This window comes from Leucopleurus acutus, assembly GCF_964270905.1.
Source record: "Leucopleurus acutus genome assembly, chromosome: 16".
NCBI classification, from domain to species: domain Eukaryota; kingdom Metazoa; phylum Chordata; class Mammalia; order Artiodactyla; family Delphinidae; genus Leucopleurus; species Leucopleurus acutus.
Window position 1 is genome coordinate 66,054,374 of NC_139158.1, and position 23,308 is coordinate 66,077,681.

Here is a 23,308-nt window from a genome sequence, read left to right on the forward strand (position 1 = left end):
AGTATGTTACTAAATATTGCACGGGACATATTTATACTAAAAATTTTCATTAACTGAAATTCAGACATAACTGGATGTCATATTTTTATGTGCTAAGTGTGGCAAGTCTATGATCTTCCCCAGCCACCCTCTCCTGCCTTACTTCCCACCATTTCCTCCACGCACCCTATGCCCTGTCCAGCTCCTTGTCTTTGCTCATGCTGTTTCTTCTGCCCAGATCCCCCGTCTTTCCCCATGTCCTATTGGCAAACTCTTCTCATCCTTTAAACCCCAGTCCAAATGGCACCTCCTCTGGGAAACCTTCCCTGGCAACTACATTATCCTTATTGCAGGATGCTCCCCAAACCTGGTTCTCATAGGGTTTTGCCTTATGATTGTATATTTTAAGGCCTGGCATCTACAAACACACAGACATGACTGAATGCCTGCTAAGGAAAGGGTATAAGGGTTGAGCTCATTTTTCCCCTCTCCACCCTCCCTCTCCCCCTATTCCCACTCAACTCCTCGTATTATTAAGGTCAAATATTGATTGAGTATTTTTCTGTGCCTGGCACCAAGCTAAGTGCTTTGCATGCAGCATCTCATACAAATTCCCCATAATCTTATGATGTAAATCCAGTTGAATCTCCTTTTGCAGGGGAGGCAATCAGGCACGTAGTCACTTGCCTCTGTTTCCACATCTGTAAAATGAAGATGATAACAATATCTTCCTCATTAACATCTTCTCCCCAACTAGAGTGTGGGTTCCAAGAGGGCAGGAACTTTTCTCTTTATAAACTTCGATATCCTCAGAGCCTAGAATTGTGTCTGGCATTGAGTAGGCACTCAGTAAATACTTGTTGCATGAATGAGTAAGTCACCTTACATATGAGGAGACTGCAACTTGGAGAGAGAGAAAGTAACTTGCCCAAGGGCACACAGGCAGTTGTGGTGGAACTTTGGCTAGAATCATAATCAGTGGTGTGTTGGTAAATGTTTAACAACCAGCTCTCTGAAAAACCAATAACCCTGATTTGTAGCATATGTTGATTTCCATGATGTAAATACCCCCTCCATGGCAGATTTCAAGCAACCAACCTGATGTCAATTGGCTCGCAAATTTCCTGAAAGTTTAACCGTAGGATCTTGCACGCCTGTCTTACAGGCTGGCTCCAGATACCAAGAACTAGGACATAGTTCTAAAGGGTACACAGTTCCAAAGGGTATACTCCCATCATTGGTACTCTAGCCTGCCTCCCTGAATGAGGCACAGTCTACACTCACAGCTCAGTAGGAGGGGAAAAGACACTCAAATAACCTGGTTCAAAGCAGATTGCATGGGTGATTCTTAAAAACCATAAACCCAATCACAAAACTCCCCAGCTTAAAACCTTTCAATATCTTCCTCTTAGCAGAAAATCCAATCTCCTTACCGTGACCCATGAGGCCCATTTGTGGAACCTCCCCCTGTACCAGGCACTGTATTAGGGCTTTTGTTGTAGGATATAATGCTGAACATGACATACACAGTTCCTGCTCTCATTGAGCCTATGTCCAGTAAATGAGTCTGTCAATAAACAAGTAATTAACCGTTAAGCACAGATTGAGATACATGTTCAGTAGAGGAGGTGCTAGGAAAGAGAATAATGGGCAGAGTTTCCTTACTTGGACCGAAGGTGAGTAGAGGAAGATTACTCTAAGAAAGTGACATTTGAGACCTGAAGGATGAGAAAGAGTTGGTCGAGGTGTGAGGTTAGTGGCTAGGCAGAAGAGGAGAGGATTTGGCAGTTTGAGGAATAAAAGTAATTTCTGTTATCATTGGAGACAGTGGAGGTGGGAGGGGGAAGATGATTATAAATATTATGATGGTCTGAATGTTTGTGTTCCCCCCAAATTCATAAACTGAAATCCTAACTCCCAAGGTGATGGTATTAGGAAGTGAGGCTTTGGGGAGGTGAGTAGGTCCTAAGGGTAGAGTCCTCATGAATGGTTTTATATAAGAGGTGGGAGAAAACTCCCTCACCCCCTTCTGCCATATGAGGACACAGTGAGAAGGCATTGTCTGTGAACAGTAAAGCAGGCCCTCACCAGACAAGGAATCTGCCAGCGCCTTGATCTAGGACTTCTCAGCCCCTAGAGCTGTGAGAAATAAATTTCTGTTGTTTATAAGCCAGCCAGTGTAGTTTTTTCATAGCAGCCTGAACAGACTAACACAAATATCATGAACATGTAAAACAGGGGGCTAATGGCCAAGGGGGCTAAGGCAGAGGCTTAGCCCCCATTGAAGACAGAGACTTATTTAAATCCCAGGAGCTCAGATGCACTCTGAATTGTTCTCTTCCGATGACGGGCAACTTTCTCCTACAGAAAATCTTTTTACATCTATTGGGTAGAAACAAGATCATCCAGTTTCTGGCCTTTGCACAGATGAATAAACAGAAGTCCAGACAGGGAAGTGTGATCACCAACAGTTTTGAAGGCAGTAATAGTTATATGGACTTGGACAATACATTTTGTGAGCCAGCACTGTCCAACAGAAATACAATGGAAGCTACAAAGGGAGCTACACGTGTAACTTACATTTTCTACTACCCACATTTAAAAAAGTAAAAAGAAATGGGTGAAATTAATTTTATATTTTATTTGACCCAATATACCCCAAATATTATTTCAACATGTAATCAATAGAGGTCTTAGAAATCCGATGGGTATTTTATTTACAATTACAGCACATTTTAATTCAGACTAGCCATAGCTCAAGCCCTCAGTAGCCACACGTGGTTAGTGGGTATAGTACTGGACAGTGCAGTTCAATGCCTCAGTTTCCTTATCTGCGAATTGAGGATAAAATGAGGGATAAAACTGCCTAGTCACTGAATGGATTATGAGAGCGCAAGGGAAACACCCTGCACGCCAGAGGCGCGCGATAAACCTTAGTTCTTTTCACCTTTTCTCTCACCGCACCCACCTCATCAAGTCTCCGCCCCCACCTCATCAAGTCTCCGCCCCCTTTCCCCGCCCCCTTCAGGCTCCGGGAGGAAGTAGTGCTGTCAAATGCAGCGCGCTTTACGGTAGTGTGGCCGTAAAGCCACACGTTTACCGCAGTGTGGCCGGCTCGCGCGACGCGAGCACTTTTACCTCATTGGCTCTGCGGCCCCTGCTCAAGGCGCTTTACAGCCGTGTGGCTGGAGCCGCCCATGTGGGGACCGCGGTTTGGTCGTGAGTGCAGGGAATCAGAGTAGACGGTGTTGACTGAACCTGGAATCATGGACGTTGGCGAACTTCTGAGCTACCAGGTATGACGGACGAGGAGGGCTGGGGGGACCGTCCTCTCACCCGGGCAGGAGTCGCAGGACCAGAGTCCCTTCATCTCACTTTCTCCCACCTCAGCCCCGGGTCCCCTCACGTTTCCTGTCACCCGGGTCCTAGCCTCTGATTTCACGTAACTCCCTCGAATTTCTCCTGGGCTCTTTCAGTTTATTTCTTCCCAAGGCCCGGGCCCCTTCTCAACTAAAGGCTGGGCTCCTTCTCACCCTGCCCTGGGGCCTGGCTCACTTCAGCTATTCTGAAGGCCCCAAACTATCTTCACAACCATCCCCCTTAAACTCTCTTCTCCAGTTATTGAGTTGGTGGTCGTGGTGGGAGAGCACTGGCCCTTCTTGCATTTGAGCCCCAGCTTCTCTACTGACCGGCTCTGTGGCTTTGGGACCAGTCCTGTCGCCCTCTTCGAGCCTCAGCTTTTGTATGTATAAAGTGGAGACAGTAATAGCTACCTATTAGGTTTGTTTCAGGACTGTATCAACCAATGGATGTGAAAGCTGATTTTAAAGTGTGGAAAGCCGGACCCATGTTAATTGCAGTTATTGACAGATGTTTGACATTCCAGCATGGGATGGGTACCTCGGAATCTTCTTCTTGTCCCACTTGCTCGGAGTACCTGTGGGGAAACAGTGGCCCAGAAGGTAGAAAGGACTTGTCCAAAGTCACTCAACAAGTAAGAGCTGGGATTAGAGATGAGATCTTTCGGCTCCCAGCTCAACGTTTTACCCCCACCTTTGACTTCCTAAATGTTCAGTATGGTAGCCACTAGCCACATATGGCTATCGAGCGCTTGAAATGGGACTAGTCTGAATTGAGAAGTACTCTAAGTGTCAAGTCACACTGGAATTTGAAGAATCAGTATTAAAAAAGTAAAATTTTTATATTGATTACATGATCCTGTCGATTACTTTGATTATTGATCATAGTGATTAATTATATATTTCACCCATTACCCATATATTAATCATATATGGGTAATGGGTGAAACAAAATATATTCAAAATAAGTTTTACCTATTTCTGTTGACTTTTTAATGTAGCTGCTGGCCTTTTTGTGTCACTACTAAAGTTACATGTATAGCAGGCCTTACATTTCCATTGGACAGCTCTGCAGTAGAGAATAAGGGATTAAGAGCCATGAGTCTGAAGCCCTATGGCTTGGAATCTCTGTTTTGCTGCTAACTGGCTACTGTAACCTTGAGCAGAATACTTACCCTCTCTATGCCTCAGTTTTCTCATCTTGTAAATGGGGGCAAGGAAGTAGCTATCATATAAGTCTGTTTTGAAGTTGCTGTGAAATATAAAGTGTTTAGCCCAATGCTTGTCAAAGAGTAAACGTTTGAAAAACGTTAGCAATTATATTCATGCAATTCCCTCAGCCGGTATACATAGAACTGATCTTGGAAACTAGACATCGTGGGAAAGAACTTGTAAGCAGTGGGAGGTATATAGCCAGGTGATTTCCTTTTTAAGACAGTAATAGGATGTGAAAGAAGAAAATAGGAAATAGGAGCGTTGTTGAATGAGTGGTTATATGCCTGTTTGGCCTACATATGAGCCCACTGACTCATAGAATATTAAAGCTAGAAGAGGTTCATTCATTTGCTCAACAAATATCTATTGAATATGTACTGCATCTACTGAGCATACAACATTGAACAAAACAGACAAGGTTCTTGCTTTTGTGGAGCTTATAATCTGGTGGGGAAGTAACAAGATAAGAAAGTAAACAAATGAGAAATTCAGATCGTGGTAAGTGCTTTGAAGGATACACAGGGTATACTACAGAGCTGTGCTGTTTGGTGTGGTAGCCACTGGTCACATGTTAACTCTTGAACACTTGAAATGTGGCTAGTTAGAATTGAGATCCGCTACACCTGTAAAATACACACTGGATTTTCAAGATTTAGTATGAAAAAAGTGACTGTAAAATATATTAATTTTTATATTGATTCCATGCTGAAATGATAATACTTAGGATATGTTGGCTTAAAGAAAATTACTAAAATTAATATCATCTTCTTAAAAACTTTTTAAATGTGGCTACTAGAAAATTTAAAGTTACATATGTGGCTTGTTTGTGGCCCTCAATATATTTTTATTGGACAGAGCTGCTAAAGATAACCGCTGGGAGCAGGAGACAGGACCTATTATTTTAGATAATATGGTCTAGGAAGGACTTTGAGGAACGGACATTAAAGGACCGATGGTTGAGAAGGAGCCAATCGTGAAAAGCACAGAATAATCAAGGCAGAGGGAATGAATAGCAGGTACACAGGCTGTGAGTTGTTAAAATAGAAGCTGGTGCAGCCTGTTAGAGGATCAGGAAGAGGACTGATGTAGCTGGAACTTGGTGAATGAGCAGGGGAATGATAAGCGATAAGGTTGGAGAAGTAGGCAGATGACAGACTATGTAGGCCTTCCTGTGGGCCACGATAAGGAATTTGAATTTTATTTTGAGAAATCTTACAGATAACCTCATTCAGCCCACATATTTATAAATGAAAAGTGAACTCCATTTCGGTAAGGGACGTCCCTGAGGTTGTGGGCCAAGGTAGTGACAAGAGTCGAAACCAGAATCCTGATCTTATTTCCAGCTCTGTTCATTCCCCACATGCGCTACTCACGCACTTTTCTGTCTGTAAGATCAGTGCCCACTTTTCCTGTTCCTAAAAGATGGTACAGTCTAGAACCTAGTCCATAATAAATGCTCCCATCCTCTTGTAGAAAGTCATGAGGATTACCTGAGTTAATGGACGCAAAAGCTCTTTGAAAACTAACTTTTTATAGATATGAAAGATGCATTGCATGCCTGCATCATTTCTCTAAATCCTTATAACAACCCTATGAAGAAGGTACTGTTTTAAATCCCTGTTGTACAGATGGGGGAACTGAGGTACAAAAAAGTGCCTGCCTCAGAGTTGGAGTTCCTAACCACTGTGCTGTGCTGAACTAAAGTGCTTTCAGATATGTTCTTACATTAATTCTCAGCATGCCCTTTGAGGTAGGTGGCATGCCTATTTTATAGAAAAGGAAACTCAAGCTAGAGAGGTCAGTTACCGGCCCAAGATGAAACAGCCAGTAAGGAGCAGAGCCAGAACTGGAACCAACCGAATACCCAAATCTAGTTTTCCAATTTTAAAAACTTTTAAAGTTGAAGTATGGTATATGTATAGAAGAATGCATAAATCTTAAGGGCTTTTGATTATACTTGTCATTTACAAAGTAGACTCGATATGACCACTAAAGTTCATTTCTCAGGGACAAAGGTGGTCTGATTTGAACATCCCCACCCCCAGAGTTTGATTCAGTAAGTCTCCCATGGGACCTTAGAATTTGCATTTCTAACAAGATTCCAGGTGATGCTTAAGCTGCTGGTCCAGGGACCACACTTTGAGACCCACCCCTGGTCTAGAATGATCTACATTCCTCTTAAAATCTTCTCTGAGACATTCACCTCCCTTCTCATGGCCATTAGTTCGCAGTATTTTGAGCTTAAGTTATACTTTGCCCCTGCCATCTCAGATATTGAGAGCAAATCACTTAATCTTTCTGGGCCTCAGTTTCCTTATATGCCTAATGAGGGGATTAGGTAAGTTTCTCTGAGGTCCCTTCTAGCTTTAAAATTCTGTGATACTGATTATTTAGGCGAAGAGCTCCAGAGATTTCAAGGGATAAGAAAAGCTTGATGCAGAAGAATGAATTGGGGCTGAAAATCTGGGAGATTTGAGTTTTAATCCTACCTTTATCATTATTTATCTGGGTGATTCAGGATAAGTCACTTCCCTTCTCTGTACATCATTTTTTTAATCACTGTAAAATGAGGAGATTGAGCTATATGACTTCTGGTTCTTTCTTTTCCTAAAATTCAGAGACTAAGGTAAATAAAGAAAATATGTAATGCCAAAAATGTTTATTAAAAGTATTTGACGTTTTTTTGGATGCCTTCTAAATTTCACTTTTGGAGCAACTTGGTGGGAAGATTCCAATTTTCTGCTGAGATTGGTTCTTCTAGTAATAGAGTTAGGCAGCAAGTGCCTCAGTATATGCCTTATATCCTTGACATATGTTAACTATTCATTTGAAAAGACAGGAGAATTACAATGTGGACAGGTGGTGGTGGAAAAAGTCTTAAAGAGGAAACCAGTTATGTTCCCAATATGGAAATGTACTTTTTTGATGCCTTCGGGCTTAGACATCTCATCAAGAAGTGTGCCCAGCAGTTCCTTGGCTGGGAAGTTTCTGCTGCGTAGGCACGTATATGAACTCCAGGGCATTCTCATTAATACTGATTCCACAGATGTCTGGAAAAAGTTCTTACCTTTGAAGTTTTGCAATGAAGAATTCACATTTAGTGCAGTTTGGCTCATTGGGAATGACTTATTTTGTGACATGAGAAGTATTCTCTTTGAGGCAGATTGGGGTCAGGGACCCGTGGTTTTGGCAATATTGCAGACACCCACTCCTCTTGTCACCTATCAGTCAGTAATATAGCATTTCCTTGGATTGCAGGGGCTTATTGGAATCTATAATCTTTCTCCTTTTCCCTTCTTATTTCTTTCTTTTGAAGTAAAAAATTTTAATGACAATAATCTGACAGGAATAGTATTAAAGTATTCAAGAAAAGGGAAACTACTACCCTAATCCAATAAAATATTTTTATATTCCCACAGTCCTTATGTATTTTGCATGGCTATAACCATTGTATACACACTGTTTTGTGTTCTGTGCTTTAATTTAACATTGCCAGAAATATTTTGTGTTTCTACATAGTCTTCATGTTGTTTTTAATGTTTACATACTTTTTGCTCAAGTGATAGACCAACCATTTTTCCCTAAATTGCTCCTCTATAATCGAGTACTTAGGTGGTTTCCAGATTTTGTTCTTGGAGATAATATTGCAGTGAACTTCTTTATTCATGTGGCATTTTTCCCCTCACATCTGTCGTTAGTAATCATCACGTGCCATCATCTCCTGTGCGAAGTATTGCATGGGCTAAAATGATTAAGATATGGTCTTGGACCTTAAAGAATTCATAGTTAAGGAGCGAGACAGACCTTTCAACAACTAACTGTATGAATAAAGTGTTATGGGAGTACAATGGAAGGAACGATTGGATGTGCCTGGAGAGGGGATGTATTGCTGGGAATGGATTTGGTTTGGTCATTGAGGAAAAGGAGATGACATTGGAATCTCAGCCCTGATGAATGAATAGAAATTCTGTGGGTACTGAAGGAGGCTGAGGAGAGTCATTCTTGACTAGGATTAGTGACAGCAAAAGCATGGGAGTGAAATGTTCAGAGCATTGAGTGAATGGAGCAGAGTGGCAGGAGATGATGGGGTTGCCTCAGCTGCAGGTATGTCAGGCAATACACAGTGCTCATGTGGAGGTAATCCTTTATCAGTTTACAGTGCTAACAATAGTGTGTGTTCCAATTTTACTGCAATCTCGATACCACAAGTTGTCATAATTTAATTTTTTCTCATTAATATAGTAGGTATATAAAGTGTTAGTTCATTTGCTTTAATAAGCATTTTTCCCTTGCATGTGTTTATTGTTTGTACTTCTTATTATCTGCTTTTTTTTCTTAGGGTTGTGTTGTAGCTTATAACTGAGCTTTTCTGTTCTGTTTTTTTGTCGATGGTGTGTGTATAAGAAACATTATTGGAAGCCTGGACACTTGTGCTCAAATATATCTTTCATTCTTTGGTAGCCCCATTTTACCTCTAACTCTGCGAATATTGTCATAATCATGATGTCACTTTACAGCATCATGAAATAGGCTCTTTTGGCATGACAGTTTAGACTAGTGCTTTCTGAAGTTACTTATTGTTAGTGGGACTATAAGTAACAAATAAATTGCTATTCTTATTGATATTCCCACTTCAGGGTGTTTTCTGTTTCATCTTCTGAGTGACATTTTTTCTTAAGTTCACTTCCTCCCTTTGCAACCTTATCTTCTCTTTTTCCCGTGATGAGTTCTTTTCATACTCGCAAAATACATTGTATTTATGTGCCCCCTTGCACCCTAGGCAGTGAACTGAGAGGCAGGGACCAGCACCTAGAGAGTGTCTCTCTGCTAGTTGATGCCTAATAAATCATTGTTTAATGATTGAGTGAATGAACCAGTATGTGCCTTCAAATATGCTCTTTTGGAAAGCTTTTGTTCTAATATCTTGTCTGCTTGCTGGCTTGTATCTCTTTGCTTTCATGTTAGACTTCAAGAAAGTTGGATTCAAATCCGTTACCTCAGTTACTGAATTGTCCTTCCCTGTGCTCTACAGAGGACCTTGTTGTGTATCTATTTTATATATAATAGTTTGTATCTGCTAATCCCAAACTTCTTATTTATCCCTTCCCCACACCCTTTCCCCTTTGGTAACCATAAATTTGTTTTCTATGTCTGTGAGTCTGTTTCTGTTTTGTAAATAAGTTCATTTGTATCATATTTTATATTCTACATATAAGTGATATCATATAGTATTGTCTTTGATTTACTTCACTTAGTATGATGACCTCTAGAGCCTCATTTTTTTTTTTAACATCTTTCTTGGAGTATAATTACTTTACAATGGTGTGTTAGTTTCTGCTTTATAACAAAGTGAATCAGCTATACATATACATATATCCCCATATCTCCTCCTTCTTGCGTCTCCCTCCCACCCTTCCTGTCCCACCCCTCTAGGTGGTCACAAAGCACCGAGCTGATCTCCCTGTGCTATGCGGCGGCTTCCCACTAGCTATCTATGTTACATTTGGTAGTGTATATATGTCCGTGCCACTCTCTCACTTCGTCCCAGCTTACCCTTCCCCCTCCCTGTGTCCTCAAATCCATTCTCTTCGTCTGCATCTTTATTCTTGTCCTGCCCCTAGGTTCTTCAGAACCTTTTTTTTTTTTTTTAGATTCCATATATATGTGTTAGCATACAGTATTTGTTTTTCTCTTTCTGACTTACTTCACTCTGCATGACAGAGTCTCTAGGTCCATCCACCTCACTACAAATAACTCAATTACATTTCTCTTTATGGCTGAGTAATATTCCATTGTATATATGTGCCACATCTTCTTTACCCATTCATCTGTCAGTGGACACTTAGGTTGCTTCCATGTCCTGACTATTGTAAATAGAACTGCAGTGAACATTGTGGTACATGACTCTTTTTAAATTATGGTCTTCTCAGGGTATACGCCCAGTAGTGGGATTGCTGGGTCGTATTGTAGTTCTATTTTTAGTTTTGTTTTTTTTTGGTTGTTGTTTTTTTTTTTGCGGTACGCAGGCCTCTAACTGTTGTGGCCTCTCCCATTGCGGAGCACAGGCTCCGGACGCGCAGGCTCAGTGGCCATGGCTCACGGGCCTAGCTGCTCCGCAGCATGTGGGATCTTCCCGGACTGGGGCGCGAACCCGTGTCCCCTGCATCAGCAGGCAGAGTCTCAACCACTGCACCACCAGGGAAGCCCTATTTTTAGTTTTTTAAGGAACCTCCATACTGTTCTCCATAGTGGCTGTATCAACTTACATTCCCACCAACAGTGCAAGAGGGTTCCCTTTTCTCCACACCCTCTCCAGCATTTGTTGTTTGTAGATTTTTTGATGATGGCCATTCTCACTGGTGTGAGGTGATACCTCATGGTAGTTTTGATTTGCATTTCTCTAATGATCAGTGATGTTGAGCATCCTTTCATGTGTTTGTTTAGAGCCTCTTCACTAGAATTTTATTCTATAACCTGGTTCCTCATCTTAGAGGAATCATCCATTCTTTTGTCTTTCAGCATCTTTATGTAAACTCTTAGCTCACTAGTCCTGATTTAGGTTTCATGTGACTACTGAACATTCTGACCGTATGCTCTGGTATAATTCTCTGCATCTCTCCACCCGCCCCCTTATCACCTACCCCCAATTCTGCTTTTTAGTCAAGGGTGTAGCTGTCCAGCAGACTTGAAAAAAGCCCTGGAGCTAGTTCTCAAAGATGAAGGGGCTTAAAGTTGAAAGGCAAAGTTCTTTTCCTCATGGAAAATACAAACTCTTGAGCAAAGGGCTAGCTCTTTTCTCAGGAGTCAGGAGGGTGTTAGGATCTGAAAATGCATAAGTCACAGTTCTTGCTCTCATGGAGCTTACAGTCTAAGGGGGAGCATCCCACAGATTTGAGAATTGATAGTCCAGTACACAGTGCCATTGCATGAGCAAGATGTGGTGGCATAGAGGCAGGAGCAGCCCTGCCGCTGGGAACTCGGGAAGGCTTTGCAGGGGAGTTGTTGCTTCTTCAGGAGCCTTTTCTCTATCCCTTCTTTTCTATTTCAGTTGCCACCATCTTAGTTTAGACTCTTGGGGCTTTGTCAAATAATTAGCTTTCTAGTTTGTCTTCATTTTTTTCTTTGTGGATCTCATATTGGCACGATGAATGTGGGTTTATTTCCTCTGTGTGCCAACAGAACACCCTTCTCTGGTCTAGACTCCGGTCCTACCTATTTCAGCTTCCTTGGAGATAGGTCTTATTGAGATGCCTAATTTTGGAGGTGAATTTGAGGAAGACAGCCATACCTTTCTTCAGTCTCTCACTAGGTGTCACTGTTTAAATTGGGGGGTTGCATTTATAAGACCCCAATAGAGAAGTTTTCACATGTATAAATGACTACATTGGAGAATGTGGATGGTTCAAGATAGCTTGTTAGCACTTTTGGAGAAAATAATTCAAAATACATGCCCCTCTGAGTGTGCCCATTTTAGACGTCTTTTAATGTTTAGTGTAGTGGACGAACAATAACTCTGGGTCAGGCAGACTGCTGCCTGTATTTGAATCCCACCTCTGCTACTTGGTAGCTATGTGACCTTGGGTCACTTAATTAACCTCTTTAAGCCTCAGGCCTTCATCTTTAAAATGCAGATTATATAATAGTGTCTGTCTCTGCCCCACCATCTTTTAAAAAATCTCCACTTTATCATCTTTTTTTTAAAGATACAGGATTAAATGAGACAGTGTGGGTAGTGCTAAGTAGTATAGTGCCTGACACATGGTAAGTGCCCAGTACATGCTAGCTGTCAATTTTTATTATTGATATAGTTATAAAAACACATATGATATAGCAAAAGGAAAAAATATTTTTCTCGAATTCTGCAAAGCTGCCTTAGTATTCCCAAGGTCACTGGTGTCTTGGAGATTAAGGTTTAGAATGCTATAAAAGGAAATGAGAACAGTTTGTCACGCACACATTCCACAGTATACAACTGTTCTCAATAGATTAAAGTATAACCGTATTCTACCACAGTTAGCAGACATTGATATCAAGGATTATGTCATCAACACAGTAATTCTTTTCCCCAGGTCGCTTTAATATTACTAAGATATCTCGGTTTTCCTCTTTTCTAGTGCCAGGAATCTCATTTACAAATTACTCCTTTCTTTTTCTTTTTTTCCTTTAATGTTCCTGAAGGAAGTGATTGGTTTTGGTCTGAGTCTTGTATAGCTGTAGGGAAAATGGAATTAGGAGAAAGTATGGCAGGAATACTCTTAGCTTCTCCAGGGCCAGCCATCTGATTCTAGTATTTCAGCTGAATAGTTCAAGAACATTTTCTTTTCCACAGAGTTCCAGGAGTGAGTGATCTGAAAGTGTGTTGGCCTAAACTTTGGAACCCCAGCTCCACTGTGGGTTGGTGAACAAACTAGATTGCCTTCATCCTGAGTTCAGTGAAAGATCTAGTGAGACTACCACAGTGCATTTTCATCTCTTAACTCATTTTAGATGATCAGTTTCCTGTAAGCAGATTGTCTACTTTGGCTCCTTAGACTTCCCTTCAACTACCCAGCAGTGTCCAAAGTCAGTGACTGAACTGAGAAGGATTTGAAGTCAAGCACAGAGTATTATGATGCTTCTCTCTGACTGTGTCTGACTATATTCCAAAGGCAGGTATGATCAATTATTGAACACTTTGGCATTATTCATGTGCTTATTCTGTTAGTACATAAAATTGAGGATTAATTACATTTTTATTTGACCCCCCCCCCCCCAGTTAAGAGTCACTAAGTTTAAAATTACTTTTGGAATCTTTAATAGACTTAACCATTAATAGTACATCAGTTCTCTGCTGGTGTTTTGTATGTTTCTAGGGCATTATGCCACATGCTCACCGTCAGGCTGTGAGCCAATCCAGATTTTCAAGGGCTAGTAAACTTCATTCAGATTAGTAATCCATATTGAGCCTTTCATTTTTAAATTATTCAACAAATTTATTAAATGCCTACTAAATGCAGGATGTTATACTAGGCATCAGGAATAGAGTGATACACAAGACAGTTGCTGTCCCTTGTCTTTATAGAACTTATACCCAGGGAGGCAAGACAGAAAATAGACAAGAAAAACAAATACGAATAAATAAGAACACGTAAACATGCAAACAAATAGTACTAGAGAAACAAAAACAAGATATTTTAAATAGAGATATGAAGGGAAAAATGGGCTGATGTAATTGAATGATTGGGGATCATCAGAAGGTTCCAGAAGGCCTCTCTGAGGAGGTAACATTTGAGCTGAGAATGAATAATGAGAAGGATCCAGCCACATGAAGAGCTGTGGGAACAGCAATGTAAGCCAAGGGGAAAACCACTACAAAACTCCTAAGGTGGGACCAAGCTTGTCATGTTTGAGGCAGTATGGCCTAGAGCATGACGAGTGAGGCAGGGACAGAGATAAGGACGGAGAGGTCTGCTGTGGGGAGGATGGGAAGCCCTAAAATGTTTAGATGTTATTGTTGGTACATTGGGAAACCATTAGGGGTTTTAAGCTGTGGACTGACACAGTTTGGTTAAGTTTTAAAAGATCACTGCCTCTGCCGAATGGAGAATAGATTGTAGGGGAGCAAATCTGGCCAGCTTAGTCGTTCAAAGGGGATAGAATTCACCTTTGTGCTGTGGAGGGCCGCAGCTGAAGCTGTGCTCTCCCTAGAATAATTGCTTTCCCGCCTAGGTTGTTTTCAGAATTTCCCAGTTCTAAACATTTAATCTGGGTTCTGGCTTAATCAAGAAGCAACACTCTCCTAGTGCCAGGCTTGGCACAGAAAATGTGGGCTTGGTGCCTTTTGTTGAGCACCCTGGCCTGGAGAGAATGAAGAAAGCAGCCTCTGGTGGACCTGAGGACAGTGCAGCTGACCCTCAGCACCTGGTAACTCGTAGGAAGCTTTGGAATCCATAAACTTCATGTGCTTCTGCAAAACAGTTGCAGATGGTCTGGACTGATGATTAAATATCACCACTGTTTTGCCCAGATCTGCTGTGGCCATCCTCTCTATGTCTGGTTTTACATTACAGTGGGTAGGTAATTAAAGGGGCATAGTCATTTCTGGTTACTTCCAGGACATCTTTTTTAGTTGGATTGGGGGGGATTTCAGTTTCTGCCAGTTGTATAAGTGACTGCAGTGAGCAGTGCCTGTGAATGGCTACTTGTTGTTTTCAAAATTAAAAAAAAAAATTAAAAAGAACTCTCTCTAATGAAGGGGAATAATTGCCTGCCTTTGCTGTCTGCTGATTCTCCAGTGGGAGTTCTGCCATCAGACTTGTCAGAGTTAGTTGGTAGGGACTTTTTTTTCCTGAGTTAGCACATAGAGATCTGAAAGGGCAGAGATTAACACAAATTAGCAATGGTACAAGCATATCCGCAGAGGAACAGATTTCCTTCTGACCAGAGGTGCCGTTGCTGGGCACCACCTAATTTTCTGTGCATCTCTTACCACTGATGAGAGGAGGATGACAGGACTTCTCAGCAAATAAAAAGAATTACTTAAGCACCACTTGAGTTGGGCAGTTTTTACAAGACTTGAGAGTTTCAAAGGCCCTCAGTCTGCTTAGCCTGCCAATGTAGTCACTGAATATTATCTCCCTGGCTTCTCACTGGGGGATCCTTACACCTCATTCAGCATAGTGAACTTGGAGAGACAGAAATTCTGATTCTTGTACCTCATTTTTTTCTTTTTCCAAAGATTTCTTCTTCCATCCCCACAGAACTTATAAGGACACAGAAGGCCCAGTGGCGGAAAAAGAGATGGCATTTGCCTTCTGGCTGACATGACTTGTGCTAGTGGTTGGTGGGGATTCCATAATGAAGATTGCAAATCACTTTCCATATTCCTGGAGCCTGTCCCATAATTAGAGGATTAAACATTTTGTTTAAATTAGTAATTTTCCCTCTACTTTTCTGTGTGCTTCAAACCACCATTAGAGCAAGATGGAGACTGGTTGACAGTCTGATATTGGGCTCCACATTCTAGTTGTGCTGAGGTTGAGGAAGTCTTATTTTAATTAAAGAAAGCAATTTTTAGCCATGGTTCATCTTGTGTGAGGCAGAGGCACTTTGATTGCTGAGTGCAGTGAGTATAGCTTTTTTTCAGGAGCATGACACCAAGCCTAACAGGATAATATCAGGAGGTAGGTATGCAGCTGGGCTTGAAGTATTGCCTCTGCATTAATGGCAGATATGCCTTCAATTGACAGATTATCTTTGCGTTTGTGGGAGAAGGGGTTACTTATAGGTTTAGTATGTTCCTGATTTGCAGTGAATGAAAAACACCTCAAAGAGGAGCTTGTAGGAATTGTCATACTTTTAATGAGATAAAAGAATATGTGTTTTCTCCTCCCTATGTCACCAAGCCAAAAGAACAAAATAGAAGGCTGGGAACTACCAGGTATTGAAGCCTACTGAGAGCCAGACATTGTGCTATTTGATTTGATATGTTATTCTGTCTCACCCAGAAGGCAACCCTGGGAAGTCAGTATTCTTATTCCCATTGTGTAGGTGAGGAAAGTTAGTTCACAGAGGTTTAGTGACTTGCCCAAAGACACTCAAGAAGTAGGTGGTAGACTCTTTTTCCTAATAGAGGGCTCCAATGGATGAAGGTAGCTTAAAAAAAGAAACACGCTAGAGAGTAGAATGCAGCAGAATGCTACCATCACCCTACCTTGTACTTGCCTCCTGTCTACCATATATATCATTCTTGTCCAGTAGAACACCGTGCCCTGGTTATCAAATCCAGGGAAGCAGAACACCGTGCATCAGTTACCAATCCCAGGGGAGCACTTCAAACACTGTCCATTGCATCTTGGTATTGAAGTTGCCAAGGAAAACACAACACAGTCAAGCACGGGATGGAACAATGCTTTACTCACATAGAGAAGAGACAGAGCAAGATCAGCTCCAGTAGTGTACTCAGTCCCTTGTGGCTAGCCGGGCCCTCCCCCTTCCAATGCTGGACAGTTAGCCTATGTGCACCCCTCTTTCTTGCAGCAGCAGGAGGACCCAGACCTGAAAGCTAGTGGCATGACTAAGGGCCATTGACGTACATGCTTAAGCAGAACAAAGGAACACTTGCTGAGCCTGAAACAGGGAAAGATATTCCTATACAAAGTGATAAGCCAGGCATAGGCTGTATGGGCTCCTTATCTCTTGTACAAAAGTATTGAGGCCCAAGGCCCGTTTTTATGTGACTGAGTGGGGTTTGAAATACTGCATGCATGAGACTGCCTTTCCCAACAATTTTGTATTGGAATTATTTGATTACATATCTTTCTTCCCATTGGACTTTGAGTTCCTCTAGGGCAGTGACCAGCTCAGTACCTGCTGTAAATACTCAATGAATGTCTCTTGACTGAAGAAAGGAAGGAACAAGGGATGAATGAATGAAGCAGTGAATCAATGATTAGGTGGCTGAATTTGGGTTTCTTCCAGGTATCTTTTTATGTTAACTCTTAGCACCTCCACAGTTGTCTTCTCTTTCTTGTGTCTTACATCTTGATGGAGAGGAGATTAAGCTGTGTTTGTGAATGATAGTGGCCCTAGTCATAGGAGACAGTGGGTTGGGTGAAACTTGTCTTAAATAGCAGTTGATGATCTTGATAAAAGTCCGATTCCAGTACTTTAATAACCCGAGAGTTGACTGGAGTTGTTTTAAAGACCAGAGCTGTCTCTGACTCCAAAACAAGAGATTAATCATTTATTAGCCAGATTTATACCAACTCTATTGTGAGACATAATTGCTGTTTTCTCTTTACCCAACCTTATAGGCAAAAGATAAAACTAACAAGGTTAGTTTTTATTTCATGTTGGTTATATCTGGCACACGCATTTCCATTTGATTTTTTTTCTTAAACATTTATTAAGTACTTTTTCTGGGTTAGGCACTTCCTCGCTGTGAGAGCTTTTTCCAAGGATGATCTCAGTGTGTGGTGATTTGACCAAGGTCACACACTGGTAACAACAAAGTTAAGTGTCTGACCACTAAAATCCATTTTCTCCTCCCTGCACCATGCTCCCCTATAAATGGGACTACTTTACCATCATTTCTTATGTACATTATGTTTTTTTTTTTTTTTAAATATGATTTTATTTTTTAAAGGGACACAGCACATTTATTTTATTTTTTTATTTATTTATTTTTGTTGCGATACGCGGGCCTCTCACTGCTGTGGCCTCTCCCGTTGCGGAGCACAGGCTCCGGACGCTCAGGCTCAGCGGCCATGGCTCACGGGCCCAGCCACTCCGCGGCACATGGGATCTTCCCGGACCAGGGCACGAACCCGCGTCCCCTGCGTTGGCAGGCGGACTCTCAACCACTGCGCCACCAGGGAAGCCCTACATTATGTTTTGTACAGGCCTGGGACACATATGGGTTTCTAAAACAGAAAGTGGTAGAGCTGCTAAAAGTACACTTAAGTTTAAGTAGCCTTGGGAAACAGATTAGTAGTAAGCACAGAAACCAGTTAAGGTGGGGTGATTTCCCAATCACATGGTCGTAGGTAGTATGGTGCCCTGGTAAGAGCAAGAGCTTTGGGCTTAGATGGACTATTTGAGTCCTGTCTCCACTATTTTCTAGCTCTTTGACCTTAGGCAGTTCGCTAAGCAAGCCACTACCTGAGCCTTGGTTTCCTCACTTGAAGAAACAGGGAATGGTATTACCTACCTGGCAGAGTTGTGTGAGGATTGAGAAGATAATGAAATGTTAATTTCCAGGTATATAATAAGCACACAGTTAGTGGTCATTGTTATAAAGCTTGGATAATCGCTTGGTGAGGAAGCCGTAGGAAGAATTCTTCATGGTTTCTTTAAATCCTGCGATTCTCTGACCTCAGTGCCTCCTGAGAAGCTCTTTGCAAGATTTATATCTGACTTTGCCTATTGAGGCCCATCCTGGCTTATTTATGCAGCTTTGTTTAAAAGAGGTGACCGAATTCCCTTGTGTACAGGGTTTTCAGCCAGTGACTCTCTGATATTTAATATGTTTACCTGAATTCTCAAGTTTCTAAGTAATTTCAGTCTGAGACAAGTGAGTAGGATTGATGTCAGGCTGCTTTAACACAGGTGTTATAAACAAGATTAAGAGGTTGTTGAAAAGATACTGGTGGAGCTCTGGGACTAGCTTTCTAGAATCATTCTAAATTGACAGCTAATGGGTAGTTTGCCTTGATGGCTCTCTCGAGTTGGTTGTAACCAACTAGAGATTCACCCACAGAGGAAACATGCTTATGAAAATTCACTTGCTTTCCTTTATAAAAAAAAGTAAAGGTATTATAACATGTAATGATGTCTTTGCATGATGCAAAAAAAAAAGTTGTCTTTACACTGTTTTAAGGTAATTTTTTTAAAGGCAGTCAATTCTTAAGTTTTTTTGATGCCAAAAGCCTACCAAGCTTCAAAGAAAACTTTAAAAAGGAAAGAGATGGTTCAAAACAATTATTTTATTCTACTATTTATTTAATTTGTTTCTGTATAAGACACTTACTTAATTATCTTAACCCTTGGTAGAGTTTCTTCCCACCCAGCGAGGTGTCTGTTTTGGCTTATCTGGTCTATTAGATGCTATTGCTAGGAAATTGAGTACCCTAAAATGTTCTTGGAGTGAGCAGTTATTAGTTTGAAATCACTTTGAAGTCAATTTTATAGCCTTCCTGAGAGAGTTGTGGTGGAGATAGAGCTTGTAGAGGGGATTCGTAGCTGGGCAAGAGGCTACCCAGGCTACCAAAGAATTCCGTTTGATCATATTCCACATGGCCACGTGGTCAGGGTGCCTTCTGTTTTCTGGGCGGAGGAAATATTTCTGACTCTAAGAATAATTCATTTACCATCCTTGTCTTTATTGGGAACAGAGGTATTTTGCTAACTCTAGTGGTTTGTAAAGCTTCTAGAAATAGTAAAACCTTTGGATTGAGGAAAATAAAATGCATCTTAGAAGAAAACAGACATGAAGCCATCTCTTTTCATTGTTTTTGATGGACTCATCAACAGGCATGTACAGATGCCATAACACTAGATACTTCATTCAAGCCGAGAGAGATAGGTAAGTCGGCACTCTAGTGCTGGAAATTGTGTTGTAAAATCGTGCTACATTTTCAGACTTTAAAGTATTACCCATAATGTTGAAAAATACTCTTTTTAACAAGATACTCAGGGTAAAGTTTCATGTGAGTTCTGTCTTCCTTGAAATAAATGTGGCAGCTATTATGTAACAGACTTATGTGGATAAGTTGTAAGCTTTAAAAGGAATAATGGTAATAGCTGACGTCCTAGGCTCTAGAGATCAAAACCATGTTGGAACCCTTAAGGAATTAATAAGCAACTGTGAAAGACCTAGATTTTGTAAATAAATAACATGACTCGTTTCTCACGTATGATCTGGTTCTCACTCATTTATTCCCAGGCCATTCAGTATGCTCTGAATATTCCGCCCCTTCCCATTTTCTCAAAATATCTCCACTTTTTTCTTTCCTGTCTGTCTTCTTGCTAGTATACGCTGCCCTGCCTCCCCACCACAATCACTCCTGCTGTTTGAAAGAGGAATGCAGTTTTGAGTCTTGGGAGTGACCTTAGAGGCAACTTATAGAAAAAGTAGTTAAAGATTTTCTTCCCCACTTTAGTGTTAATGGAATTGTGCATTGCTAGAGGCAGTAGTCCACTGGCTGGAGACGTCTCTGTCATCACGATTACATGTAACAGGTGTGCCATGTAACTTGCAAAGCCATTGTGTGGGTCTGCTGGTTGCTGAATGCATACTCCACCTCCCCCAGCCTCTGTGACATGCACTTATAAAATATCTAACCTTTGTGTTAGATATTTAAATAATAAAGTGAATTTCTTGTGTCTGAGCCTTTGGAAATAGTTTAAATAATTTAAAATAGCTTTGCCACATTAATTTGTTATTTAATGTTTAAAGATTCAAAGTGGACTGGTGTTCAAGGTGGGTAACCCCTGGGCTCATTGTGGGTTCCCCAGATGATCTGGCGGAGGGAGTTTTACCAAAATCTCCATATAGACAGATGACAGTAAGCGCTTCTGGTCAGTGAGCTTCCAAACAGGCAAGAAGCAACTACAGAAAAGAGCTTTCCTGGCTAACGGCATGGGCAGAAAAGTGGCAGGAGGGATTTTGGTGTTGGTTGAACGATGATGGCAGCAGGGAGAGATGATGCAAATTATGCCTTTAGATGGTAGTTTCTGAAGTTGTGACTAGGGAAAGCTGACTGGGGGGTTGTGTATACTGCTGCTGTAAAAGTGAGAGTTAGATTCCAGACCCAGCTCTATGGCTTCAGGCTCATCCTTGAGTCTTAGTTTATTCATCTGTAAATTATGAGGTTGTATGGATACACTTTGTCTGAATCTGAGTTTTACTCTTCTTACCCTCTGAATATCACTTGGTGCCATCATTAGAAAATTTACTAAGCTATGTAGCCCAGGGTGGCATAAAATGATTAAATATGGAGATAGAACACATAGAACAGATGAATTCTGCCTGGTTGCAGTAATCTAATGATCCAAGAAATTCTGAGAATATGCATACATTGTATACATTTGCTAATAGTGAATTATGATTCTTGGATAGTTCATTGGTTTATCTGCCCTCTTCCCTTGTCTCTCATTGATTTAGCAATGTGGGTTAAGTACCTGCTGTGAGCTGGGCACTGTGGGGTGCTGAGGTGTTAGCAGCAAGGGTCAGATCTCAGGGCACCTACCCTTGAGGACCTAGCATATGATTTAGTAGAGGAGATGGAGATTTATTAATGCACGTGTTGTGTGTTGATATGATACATTGCTGAGGAAGCTCAGAGGTCTCACTGGAGCATTTGGATGACTCCTAGAGAAGGTGGCCTTTGAGCTGGAGTTTAAGGCTGAGTAGGGTTTTTCTAGCTGGAACAAAAGGGGAAAGGAAGGTGGTCTGCTCTTCACGGTAGCACTATACGTGCTTACTCCATTCCAAGGCATCATTTGAGTAACTGAAGGTGACTCTTGGGTCCCTCCCTAACTCTTCTCTCATTCTCTTATTGGTTTTTTTCTATGGCAAGGTTTCCAGACCCTGTACTATCCTGCTCATGCAATATTGAGATTGTAATGCCTCTTTTCAAGTGTGGTAGCTAACTCAGCGCTACGGGACTGTAGTCGAATTAGATGTTATGCTTCTAATAGTGCACCCTTAATATGCATTAGATTTTTAAAAAATTAAAGTTGGCCATCCTGTTGAAAATGACATTAACTAAAACCATTAGCTGTTTCCTGAATGAATTATTTTTAAGTCATATTTCCTCTGGCAGGGACTTTATTTGCTATTTTGAATTTAAACAAGGGACTTTATACTGCTCATACTCTTTTGGTTTAACCTATTATGAATCTATCTCTCTATACTACCATTCACCCACATTTCTCCGTCTGCCCACTTGAGTGACTTTGTGAAAGATCTTGTTGAGATAAAGGTACTCTGTAGGTATTGTAAACCCTTAACCTTAATCAGCAGTAACAATATCAAGGGACTACAACCAGTTGGGCATGACTTGTTCTGCATGATTCCCTGCTAGCTTCTAGTGGTCTCCTTTTTTTCCCCCCCTAAGTATGTGCATAACCATACCACTTTGCCAAGTTTATTTCAGATAATTTTTTTAAGAAATAAAATATTATAAATACAGTTGAAGTGTCCTGTGTACCCTTCCCTAATCCCATTTCATTGTGTAGCCGTCCTTAATCCAACTTCTTTATTACCCTTCTTAGAAGCGATCACTATCCTGAATTTGGTGATTATTATTCCCAGTCATTTTTTTAAAAATGATTACTGCTTATGTATGCATCCAGTGATCATTGAAATTTTTTTTCTTATTACAAATACGCTCCAGTGAACATTCTTTAAATATGTCCTTGTGCATATGTCTGAGAATTTCTCTAATGTGTATACCTAGGAGTAGAACTGCTGGGATAGTCATAGAATATATGCATCTTCAGTGTTACTAGGTATCACCAGTTAGCTCTGTACTCATTTACTCTTCTATCAGCATGTTTTAATTTGTTTCTCTATATCCTCACTAACACATGATATTGCCAGATTTTAATTTTTTTATTTTTGCCAACCAGATGATATTTCCTGGTTTTTATGTGCATTTCCCTGATTTCTAATGAGACTGGGTCCCTTTTTACATGCTTATGGGCTACTCAGTATTTTTTCTTTTGAAATCATAGTTGTGATTCTATTCCTTGTCAAAAGCTGAAAAGTCTGTTGTATATATAGGACTTTGCAGTTAGCTGTCATTAAAAGAAATTGAAAGTGCTGTATCTTTATTTTATTTAATCTTATTCTCCCTTATCTTACTAAAGACAATCCTGTGAGGTAGCAGAGCAAGGGCAGAGCATTTTTTAAATGCAGTGCTGGTAAGTCAAATGACTTATCTAAGGTCATGTGACTTTTAAGTGATTCACTAGCACCCAGATTTTTATGATTACTGGTCCACTGCTCTTTGCATTGTATACTGTGTTGCTTTTTTTAGGTCAGTGCAGTTCTGTTGTTCTTGGTTTGATGTCTAATATTCCCTCCAACACCTAGTAGAGTGATGTTCAGGTTCTGTTAGCTCAGTAAACACTTCCTGAGTGAATGAGTGAATGATCATGGTTCTGATGTAGCTGACAAAACATTCATAATGTCTGTTAAAATGGAGGTAGTTTACCTTACAATGATTTTACAAGTATCTGCCTCTGTTAGGCTTGATAAAGAAACAGAA

General features: G+C 40.9%; 1 protein-coding gene across 1 annotated transcript in view; it reads left to right on the top strand.

The window, feature by feature from the left end:
* The first annotated feature begins 3,182 nt into the window (after positions 1-3,182).
* The window catches only part of CTNNBL1 (catenin beta like 1), a 169,881-nt gene continuing 149,755 nt past the window's right edge, over positions 3,183-23,308 (top strand). Inside the window, exon 1 of the mRNA XM_082856362.1 lies at positions 3,183-3,275. Within this exon, the coding sequence (XP_082712488.1) occupies positions 3,246-3,275 (30 nt within the window). The 5' untranslated portion in view covers positions 3,183-3,245. The remainder of the gene's footprint in view (positions 3,276-23,308) is intronic.